Source organism: Mastomys coucha, unplaced genomic scaffold (assembly GCF_008632895.1).
Source record: "Mastomys coucha isolate ucsf_1 unplaced genomic scaffold, UCSF_Mcou_1 pScaffold22, whole genome shotgun sequence".
Classification (NCBI taxonomy): domain Eukaryota; kingdom Metazoa; phylum Chordata; class Mammalia; order Rodentia; family Muridae; genus Mastomys; species Mastomys coucha.
Genome location: NW_022196905.1, coordinates 95,990,391 through 96,001,981, shown reverse-complemented (window position 1 = coordinate 96,001,981; position 11,591 = coordinate 95,990,391). Strand labels below are relative to the sequence as shown.

The following is an 11,591-nucleotide window of genomic DNA, read 5'->3' as shown; positions in this document are numbered from 1 at the left end:
ACGCTCATAGGATCCCTGTGCACATAGTCTACCGAGCAGGAAAACTAAGTGGATGAGTGTGCTGCAGATGTTCATAGGATCCCTGTGCACAATAGTCTACTGAGCAGAAAGAGGTTCCAAGTCATTAATTCCCTTTAAAGTAGTAAGAAATCATTTAATCCCAGTACTCAGGAAGCAGAGGTAGGCTGACCTCTATAAGCTCAAGGTGAGCCTGGCCTATGTAACAGTATGTGAGCCAGGGGAACACAGTGAGACTGTCTCACAAACCAAAACCAAAACAAAAATGCGGAGACTTTGTGCTTCGTGGTTTTTTGTTTTGTTTTGCTTGTTACTGTTGACTTGAAACAAGCTAGGGTTATCTGGGAAGAGAGAACTTTGATTGAGAAAATGCCTCTGCCAGAATGGCATGTAGCAAGTCTGTGTGGCATTTTCTTGATTAATGATTGATGTATCAATTGATTGATTGCTCAGCCGATGCTGGGCAGTGCTACTCCTAGCAGGTGGTTCTGGGTTCTGTGAGAAAGCAGGTTGAGCAATTAAGAAGCAAGCCAGTGAATAGCAGTCCTCCATGGCCTATGGTTTGGGTCCTGCCCCGAGTTCCTGCCCTGAATCCCCTCAGTGATGGACTGTGATCAGAATGTATAAGGAGAATATTCCCTTTCCTCCACAAGCTGCTTTTGGTCAAGGTGTTTTATCACAGCAAGAGAACCTGACTGGAACAGACTTCAGATAACAAAACTTCACCCTTTACGACATTAACATAACATTAAAAAATAGGAAATGAGAACACGAGTTGTGGTGGTTTGAATATGTTGGTTCATGGTAAGTGGCAGTATTGGATGTGGCCTTGTTGGAGGAGGTGTGTCACTGTGGAGGCTCTCTGCTCAAGCTTTGCCCAGGGCTGAGAAGAGCGCTGGCTGCCTGCAGAAGGGAGTGCAGAAGGGAGCCACTTCCTTCTGGCTGCCTGAGGAAAACAGACTTCTGGCTGCCTTCACATGAAGACGTAGAACTCTCAGGTCCTTTCCCAGCATCATGTCTGCCTGGACACTGCTCTGTTTCCTGCCATGACGATAATGGACTGAACCTCTAAAACTGCAAGCCAGCCCCAATGAAATGTTGTCCGTTTTAAGAGTTGCCATGGTCATGGTGTCTCTCCACAGCAATGAAACCCTTACTGAGATACTAGCGTTTCTCCGCTGGTTCAGTTGCAAATTAAATAGCTGAAGGACAGAGCAACCCAGAAAAGGCCAGCAGTCAAGGCAACTTCACTCTCGAATTTCAGATATCCCAGCAGTTTTACTCCAGGTAAGGTGAGCTCCTTATTTCTCATTATTCATGAGAAAGAATCATGACTTTTAGTTTCCATTTTTAGTCCTGATACTTTGTGCTTTCCCCTAAGCCACCGAGAGCTTTAAACTCTTGCTATGCAAATAACTTAGATATGGTAACCAAAGCCGATGTCTAGTGACTTAGCTTTATGCATAACACCAAAGAGCATTTACATACGGCAATACCACCCATGAATTGTGAAATCATTATTTAAAGCTTTGATTTCCCTACTTGCTATTGTAAATGAAAGTACTAAAGTCCTTGCCTTTGCTGGCATCCTCATGGTCTGTTGTCTCTGTTGCTGAATCTCCGCTTTCCTGCGTGGCTTCCTTTTTGACGGGCTTCTCTTCTTGTGATGCCTGAGTTAAGCTATGCCAACAATGTAATTGAAATATTTTTGTCTCCAGCATAATTTTAAATAGCATGATTCACATCACTTATTTTCTCTATAATAACTATGATACTGTTACACAGCTGAGCTCAGTGGGCAAAGGTGCTGTCAAGTCTGATGTCTCAGTTTCATCCCTGAGACCGACATGGAAGGGAAAGAACTGCCATAGTTGCTCTCTGACCAATGTACTTGCAATGCAGCATGTGTGTCAACACACACCACTTACATGCACACACATACACACTCACACACACACACACATACACAGTAGATAGATACATGGAAAAAATAAAATAAACTCCCTGATTGAAAAAAAAATCAAGTTCAGACTGGGTATGATAGCACATATCGACGCTGTCAGCTCCTCTGGAGGCTGAGGCAGGAGGATTAGTTGAGCCTTGGAGTTAGACACCAGCCTGGAAAAATAGCAAGATCTGGTCTAAAAAACAAACAAAAATTAAAACAAACACAAAACCCTCTATGTCTAAATAAGGCCGTGGATCAATCCCTAACTCTCAAGATCACGGTAGAAGTTCAATAACTCGAAGTGCAGAGGAGCAGCCTTAGCTGGAGACAGACTCCAGGTCTTTGAATCTTAAACTGAAGGAGTCTCTCTGGGGATGGTTTTGTGTCAACACAGATGTCAGCCTTACCAGCACCTAACTCATTCTTTCACTTGTGTGCATACATGTGTGAGGGGATGTATGCACTTGTGTGTGTGCAGGAGCAGAGGTCTATGTGCACACACGAGTGCACGTGTGAAGGATACATGCACTTGCGTGTGCAGGACCTACATTGGGAATGGCTTTTCAGGTGTAATCTTCCTGTTTTTTTTCTTTATCGAGACAGGATATCTCAAGTTCTTGGAACTTGCCAAGTATTCGAGGCTGGCCAGTCAGTAAGCCCTAGGGATCTGTCTGTTTCTGCCTCCTCAGTGCTTGGCTATAAGCACAGAGCACCTCTCTCAGCTTTATTTTAACGTGGGTTCTAAGGCTCAAACTCAGGTTCTCATGCTTGGAAACAAAGTACCTTACTGACAGGGAATGACATCCTGAGAAAGAGAGAGAGTGTGTGTATACATAATCTGTAGCTACAACTGTGGGTGAGGCTTCACTCAATGAAATGAAACTCAGCTCAAGTTCTCATTGTTCTGGACTACACACGAGATGCCACCTGCTCGGATTTGAATCTTAAGTCTATCCCTCCGCTAAAGGCTTGGTCCATAGCTAATAGTGTATAGGGACCAGTGGGGCCTTCATGGGATGTGACCTCAGTGAGGTTGCTGGAAATGAGCTCCTAAAGGGGCTCTGGGGATCTCAGCCACCCCACCCCCAGGTCTCTTTACTTCCTGTCACCACCAGGTTAGCTTTGCTCCATACGCTGCATGTCGTGATAGTCCCACCCTGTCACAGAGGAGCAATGGGGCCAAGCATGATCAACAGAAACCTATGACATCATGCCCGCCCCCCCAACCTTTCGAGTGTAAGTTATTCCAGATATTTTGTTGTCGTATGGAAAGCTAATCCACGGATCATCTGTAGTGAGGTAAGTGGTTATAAAAAGAAACCTAGGCAGAATATTTGTGTTCAGGCATAGGTGAGGTAAACAGGACTAGGTAAATATTGTTTCTCAATTTCTGACAGTCAGGGGAACAAGCAGAGTTATCTGTCTGAGGTCACCATGGCACACTGTTAAAGCACACATTGATGTCCAAATGTCAAAAACAGGGCAAAGGTCGTTTACCTATTTGTGTGTATGCGTGTAGTCCATGTGTTTGTATGTACACCAGGCACGAGCCTGCTGCTTGTGGAGGTCAGAAGATGGCAGCAGGTAATCAACGTGTAGTTACGTAAGGTTGTGAACTGCCTTGGGGATGCTAGGAACCAATGCTGGCCTTTGGCTGAGCCATCCAGACCCCTGAGCTGGTTTTACTGTGGGAATATTTTCCTGCTTCAACTCACTGTGGACTGGACTGTATTTCACACTCGCTGAGTTCTGCATCTGTAAGGTTGTGTGTGTGTATTCACCTGTGTGTCCACCCTGGAGGGAGAATTACAGGCAGTTATAATCTACTCCACATTGGTACTAGGAACTGAACTTGAGTCCTCTGGAAGAACAGTATATAGTCCTAACTGCTGAGCCATCTTTTTACTGTCTATGAGAATTGAGTTTGCCTTCCAGGGCATACACTGTGTTCAGAGACATGCTTTGGCAAACTCCCCGTGAGATACCAGAGATCCATCTGTCTCTGAAGCCCAGGACATAAAGGTATGTGCCATCACTGGCTTGCCAAGAGCCAGAAACTATTTTCTTTTCTTTTTGTTTTTTTGTAATAATTAATTCTTATGTGTATTGGTGTTTTGCTTGTGTGTGTATCTGTGTTGAGGGTGTCAGAACCTCCCAGAACTGGAGTTACAGACATCTGTGAGCTGATGTGTGGTTGCTGGGAATTGAACCAGGATCCTCTGCAAGAGCGACCAGTGCTCTTAATCTCTGAGCTACCTCTCTAGCCCCTAGGAACTTTTTTTCAAAGAGAGATTTTTTTTTTTTGTGGTGTTTAAAGGAATTTAGACCAAGTATGGTGGTAAATGCGTTTAATCCCAACACTAGGGAGGCAGAGAATGGCAGATCTCCGTGAATTTAACTCCAGCCCATTCTACATAACAAGTTCCAGGCTAACCGGGGCTTACACAGTGAGACTTTCTCTTAAAAGCAAGATAAAAAATAAAAAAATAATTTCCTAACATTCTTGGTTTCATGTTATTTGAAATATTTTTATTACATTTTATCTAACTACTTAATGTGTATTTGCACACATGCCACAGTGCACAAACATGTGGGCCCTAGGAACTGAACTCAGGTCATCAGGCTTTGTGGCAAGCCCCTTTATCCACTGAGCCATCTTGCTGACCCTGGCTTCATTTTCTTAGTGATGGAAACATAAAAATTTCAAAGTACAGAAAAATAGACAAAAGCTAAAAACAAAAGCAAACAAACAAAACAAACAACAACAACAACAAAACACCCATAATCTTAGCAGAAGAATCAGTGTTTCTTGTTGATTTTTTTTCTTTTTTCTTTTTTTTGGCAACAGGAATAGGAAGGATAAAAATGTCAAAAGAATGTACCTGGAACACATCTTGGAAAATAATATTCAGGTTGGGTATGGTGGTACACACCCTGAATCCCAGCTCTCCGGAGACAGAGGTGGAGCTTTGTGAATTTGAGGCCAGCCTGGTCTACATAGCAAGTTCAATCAGAACTATGTCTTGTCTCAAAAACAAACAAACAAACAAACAAACAAACCCCCAGAACCAACCAAACAACAAAAAAAGGACTTATCTATATTTAATCTTGGCTCCATAATTAAATTAACGTTTTATTGGAAACAAAAGTAATCATTCCGTAAGATAAAAAGACCAGAGCATCCTGAACGGGCTTTACCTTGCAAGGTCTACTTTTCCTTCTCTGCCGCTCACTGACTATGATGAAGAGAAATAAATATTAGATTAGTTCACTGTAACAAACCGATCTCACAAAGCTTATATCTTTCTGGGAGTTACTTCACGCTGTTACTGTTATTATTCTCATATTACACATGACATTCAGTTACCACACTATGAAGACTGTGGGAGACACGTGCAGTGGCCTGTGACATTGTTTATAGAAACTACTTTCTTTGCTTACCTTTAGTTAAATGTGTGATTTCTGCAGCCTGGTGAGCTCTTCTTTTCCCCACCCTTTCCCACCCCCACCCTCATTTCAGCCCCGATCACTAGAAAGAGAGAAAGATGGGTATGAGGGGAGAGAGATCCCTGAACCTAATTTCTTTCCTTTAGTTAATTCTTTGAGCATGACTACTAACAAACCACAAACAACCCACTGGATGAGCACCAACCCTACCTTTCGGGGCCCTTGCATTTATGTACCCCCTGAAAAGTTCCCAGAATTCCAAATTTCACACAACTGCAGAAACTGCAAGCAGCTGGCAAAAGCACACCTCTGCTAGAGCACAGGGAAACCACAGTCAGCTACTGCAGACTGTTTCCTGTGGTTTCTGTGTCCTTGACCTCTCTGGCTCCTTTAGTCCTTCCTCCCCCTCTTCCACAGGATTCCCCAAGCTCTGCCTAATGTTTGGCTGTGGGTCTGCATCTGTGTCTGTCAGCAGCCATCTTATGTTTTGAGACCGGGGGCTCATGGAATCCAAAGCTCAACAATTCAGCTAGGCTGGCTGCCCAATGAGCTCTGGGGATGCTGGGATGTATTCCCTTCCCGCTAAAGGCTGTAGGTGCTATACCCTGTATAGATAGATGCTCTCCCTCACCCAGCACTGGGGTTACAGAGGTGAGCTGCTGTTTATGCAGCTCCTGGGCATCTGGAGTGGCTGGTTTTGTGTGTCAACTTGACACAGGCTGGAGTTATCAGAGAGAAGGGAGTTTCAGTTGGGGAAGTGCCTCCATGAGGTCCAGCTGTGGGGCATTTTCTCAATTAGTGATCAAGGGGTTGGGACCCCTTGTGGGTGGTGCCATCCCTGGGCTGGAAGTTTTGGGTTCTATAAGAGAGCAGGCTGAGCAAGCCAGGGGAAGCAAGCCATCCTTTGTATAGTTTCAGTTTATATATATCGCATACATTTTTAAAATGAGTTTATGCCTAGAACTTGTATTTATTTTGTGAATAAAACTTTACAACTGGTTAAATATAATTTGTATAACACACACACACAGAGAAATATGTCTTCCTAAAATTTTGTAGAAATTAAAGTCCTCGCCCTCACTGTGGCTGCATTTGCAGATGGTGCCTTAACACGGTAATTATAGGTAAGAGAGATCAGAGGTATGGTAAAGTAGATCTCAGGTGTGGTAAGAGCAGATATGTGGGCCTCCTGATCAATACAACTGGTGGCTTAAAAAAGCACAGATACCAGGCTGAAGCTGATACAGAGGGAAGGCCACAGCCAAGAATGCTGGTCACTTGCAAGCCAATGAGAGGCTGAGGATGACTGTGTCGGCATGGCCTTCAGAACTATGGGAGAATGGTCCTGTTGGGCAAGTCACTCAGTGCACTGTATATTGTTACTGCAATCCAAAGATGCAGACAGTGTACAACTCAAGCACCTGCTCATGTGCAACGCTTGCTGGGGCAGGGTAGAATGTAAGGACAATGGCGGGACCTGAGGTGTGGCCACACACAATGAGCCACATTTTATAGTCCCATCACAGAAATCTTTCCTGCATTGTTAATAACAAAAACAGACAGTAAAATTTCCAAGTAGATGGCTGACTTAATCTATCATGATATATTCATACAACAGAATATTAAAATTAGGCCAATTTGTATGTACTCATATGGAAAGAGGGCATGAACAGTTGTTAAATGTAAAAGAAATTTCTACCAATGTGGAAAGTTGTATATTAAAAAATGTCATATGGGCCCTTGCCACACTATGGAGCCATGAGCCCTGTTGACCTTGGACCTGACCACTCTTGAACAGAACAGTTGCTTTCATGTGCATGATGGAAGGGTAGATAAAAATCCAAGTTTTGAATGACATGCCCCCCACGTCTGGGGCGTTTAGATACTTGGCCACTAGTTGGCGGCACGGTTTGGGGGTATTTCGGAGGTATGGCCTTGCTGGAGGAAGTATATCATTGGAGGTGGCTTTTTGGAGTTTAAAGACTCTGCCATTTCTAGTTTGCTTTTTCTGCTTGAGGTCTAAGATGGGAGCCCTCAAGCTTCCTGCTCCAGATGCCATGGTAACGCCTGCTGTCATGATTCTCCTCCATGACTGATGCTCAGCTCTGGATCCATGAGCCCAAATAGACTCCCGTGAGTTGTTGTGCTTGTGGCATTTTTTTCACAGAAGAGAAGATAAGTGTAGACAGAATATTAAAAAGGGATTTTACATTAATAGTTACATTTAAAATGATTTTTATAATGAAAATACATCCTAAAAACCAATATAATAAAAGTTTTCTGACATAAGTGACTATTATAGATTATTGTAACAAGAATCTGTATTATATGCTTTTTCTTCTTTTTAAGAGAAAATAAATTTTGGATGGAAATTTTTAAAATGGCAGGCAAAACTTAATTTATTTGTAGCTAAAAGGGACTTTTAGCATATTCCTATTACATGTCAGTTTCAAAATATTATAGTGAAAATACAATTATATTGTTAAGACTTACAAGAGTCATGCACCCCTCAAAGAGCCTGTGGTATAACAACTAATATATGATAGCATAAAGAAATATCTTAAATAAACCCTCAAGGGAATGGTATATTTTAAGATAGTCAAAGTTCATATAATTTTTATGCATTAAGAAATACTCAGAAGACACACACAAGTTTATCGGCATCCATTCATAGTACGTATCTGTAAGTACACAATGAACGTGACCTTGTTGAGGTGGTGTCTAAGTACACATTTGGGCAGTTGAAACTGTCTACCTCAGCAGGTCTCACATCTTCTCTTTCACCCCTTTCCTTGTTCTTTCTTTCAATTGAGAAATGACTCAGTTTTATTGGGTGCAGATGACACAGCAACGTAAAAATATAAAACTACCTCCCCCTGCCCCGCACCCCCTTTCCTCCATGACAGAATGAGCCATACCGCCATTTATTTCCCCTTTGGGGTTAAAACAGAATTGTAGCGAAGTGCAGCCCATGGCTGTTCATGCAGGTACTGTCCTCACCTCCGGGGTGTCCTCAGGTAGCGGAGACCCATCACAGTCTGTATCCCCTCCTTCTGGTGCCTTCCCGTTTGTCCTCAGTGGATCTGGGGGAGAAATGTTCAGGCCAAGAGAAGCTAAGCCATGTACTGAGGCAGTAGCAGCAGCATTTTCACATCACCTTGTTTACTCATAAAAGGCGGCAGTAAACAGACCACTGTGCAGCCAAGAGTGAGTGACCACAGGAAACACAGTGTGAAGTACTTGTCTGTACTGTGTATGAAGTGGCCATGCTAGAACAGTGGCTTATTGTCACTGGAGGGCAAGGTGTTTACAATGATGTATTTATAAAAGCTATGACACCTTATGATACCTGTTGGTTTCCTTTTTAGACTCATGCAATCTAGGCTGGCCTTGAACTTGATATGTAGCTGAAGATGATAGTGAGCCTCTAGTATTCCTATCCCAGGAGCTGAGATCATAGGCATGTATCATGATGCACAGTTTATATGTTGCTGAACCCAGGGCTTCATGGACTCTAGGACAGCATCTATCCACAGCTATACCCACAGCCTCTAATGATACATTGTTAAATCTTATTTATGAGGCAACTCACTCACAAACACAGGGAAGGACAATAAATGTTACATACTAAATGCTACCTTGTCTCATTTCTGAAAACACTGCCTAGAAATTGATGAGTGAAGATGTTGCTAATATATTTCAGTTTTACTGAAAGTTTACAACTTTCCCCACTCACTCATCTGGCTCCTCCCCACCCATGAGCTTGAGCTCCAGGTAAGCTGGTTCACTCATCTGGCTCCTTCCCACCCATGAGCTTGAACTCCAGGTAAGTTGGCTCACACATCTGGCTCCTCTCCACCTGTGAGCTTGAGCTCTGGGATTTGCTGGATCACTCATCTGGCTCCTTCCCACCCATGAGCTTGAGCTCCAGGTAACTGGCTCACTTATCTGGTTCCCCCACCTGGAGAACAGGCTCTTCTGGTGGCATGCCTCCGATTTAAGAGGTTCTGCGCTTCCTCGTCCACAACATCCAGTAAGGACTGAATAACTTCAGCTTCTTGAGGATCGTCATAGATGTCCTCATCCCGGGAGTGAGATTCTTGAAAACAGGAATTTATTTTAAAGGTACTGAGGTGAGAAAGGGACAAGTCTCACCCTGAACGTGCCGGGTACTTTGAAGTTCCTGCTGTCTCCTCTGAAGGGCAGACATGGTCTCCTAATGCCTTTAGTCTAGATGTATGCTGGCTGCTGTGATAACCAACAACAGCTTAGAACAACTGCAGCTCAGAAGCAATAAATTACAGTCAGTATTGGAGATAGACCTTTCCATGAAATATTTACAATTTGATGCCTATTTCATAAAATTAATGTCAGATTTTTTATTCATGAAATAAGACGTTATCTTCTAAAGAATAAGGATGTAACAGGCCATATAAAATGTCCTCAGTGTAATATCTGTAAACCAGTTGGTCATCTATAAAGCCTTAGGAATGAGAATGGATGCTGGACGTTTGAGCATGAGGCAATCAACAACACTAGTTTTATAGTCTCTTCATTTCCTTAAACAATCTTCCCCTTTAAAGCTATATTAGCAACCCATGTCTGTTTTTCTACTTTTAGGTCATTTGCGGTAACAGGATGGCTTATTTGAAAACTACCTTTGGTTCCCGTCAGGTCTGTTGGTTCCTTCATCTGAGGAGATGAGCCTTTTCCTCCGGGGCACACAGCTTCACTTACTCCTTCCCCTTTAACCTGAAGTGCAAGACCAGAGCAAACCACTAGATTACTGTTTGTTAACTTCTGGGATTGGAGGACTGAGCACGGCTTCTCCCTCTACCTGTTTAGTACAAGGCTCACATTCCACCTCTGCACCCTGCATCCATGTGATGAGGGAACACCTCTGGGGTGAAGAGTGCAAAGTGGATACGAGTTCCTATCATCAAACACATTTGGTATTGTGCTATTTCTTATAAGAACTGGGGCTACACAAAGCTCTTACTTGAGATATATTTTGAGATTTGTCTTACAAAGAACATTTTAGGAAAGTTTAATGCTAGAAGTTGGTCTTTCTTTTCTTTTGAGGTAGGGCTTTGCTATGCAGCAAAGAGAGGCCCCAGACTCACTCCTGTTGCCTCAATGCTGGGATTCTATGTGAACAAACATTCCTAGACTTTCCAGTGCAGCTGAACTCTTTTGTGAGTTGACAACAATGTGATTATTATATATCCACTGGACTGACCATGACATTCTGGAGCAGCAGCAGATGGTAACTCACGTCCGGCCTCTGAGGACAGTGTGTGCCGTGGAGCTCAGTGCTGGAGAGCCTGCACAGCTAAACCAATCCCCAGCACAATTTAAAGAGAGACATAGCCTGGGTTAGGGATTGGGGCACGTGTCCACTCCTCTCGAACTGCTGGGGCCCCGTCTGGTGCAGATCCATGTAGGCTGCAGGCTCTGCACATGCTGCTTCATTCAGAGGGCCCTGTTCCCTTAGTGCCCTCCATCCTGCTGGCTCTTAGAATCTTTCCCCTCCTCTTCCCAAGATTCCCTGAGTCCTGAGGGGCAGGATCTCACAGAGACATCCCACTTATGACTACATGTTCTAAGGTTTCTGACTGTCTGGCCCAGCTGTGGGTCTCCGTGTCTGTTCTCAGACTGTAGGAGGAGGCTTCTCTGAGGATTCTGAGGAAGAACTGTTCTTTGAGTATGGTAGAATGTTGTTCAGAGTCAGTTTATGGCTACGCTCCTTTAGCAGGACAATACTATTTGGTTTTCCCCTAAGTCCCTGGCCTACCCATTTTGTCTTCAGTTCTATGTCCAAGTGATAATTATTCACAAGTGAAAACACTGGTTCACTCCAGCAGAGTCTCATTGGGGATGCAAACCCCTCCTAAGACCTAGCCCCATGCCCAGCAATAGATGCCAATGCAAGTGAACTCAGCAGCATCCAAGGGTTTGACAGGGCTCTTTTAATTTTAATTTTATTTTTATCTTATCATACATGTTCTTTTTATATACATTATGGCTTCCAGTTTTGTGATTTTCAATGATACCAGTACATTCAAACATGCCTATCTCTGTGTCTAATGTGCATCTCATGCCTTTTTTTTTTGGTCTTTTTTTCTCTCTGTTTTGTGATATTCTGTCTTGGGGTTTTTTGTGGTTTTTTTTTTTTGTT

The 11,591-nt window shown here is 43.3% G+C and overlaps 1 protein-coding gene across 7 annotated transcripts in view; it reads right to left on the bottom strand.

Annotated features, from left to right (window-relative positions):
- The window catches only part of Ptpn13 (protein tyrosine phosphatase non-receptor type 13), a 192,125-nt gene that overhangs the window by 13,655 nt on the left and 166,879 nt on the right, over window positions 1-11,591 (bottom strand). For all 7 annotated transcript variants that reach the window (XM_031337024.1, XM_031337025.1, XM_031337026.1 and 4 more), the window contains 5 exons: window positions 10,072-10,165; window positions 9,375-9,512; window positions 8,414-8,496; window positions 5,165-5,202; window positions 1,595-1,698 (listed from right to left, as the gene is read on the bottom strand). In XM_031337024.1, the coding sequence (XP_031192884.1) occupies window positions 1,595-1,698; window positions 5,165-5,202; window positions 8,414-8,496; window positions 9,375-9,512; window positions 10,072-10,165 (457 nt within the window). The remainder of the gene's footprint in view (window positions 1-1,594; window positions 1,699-5,164; window positions 5,203-8,413; window positions 8,497-9,374; window positions 9,513-10,071; window positions 10,166-11,591) is intronic.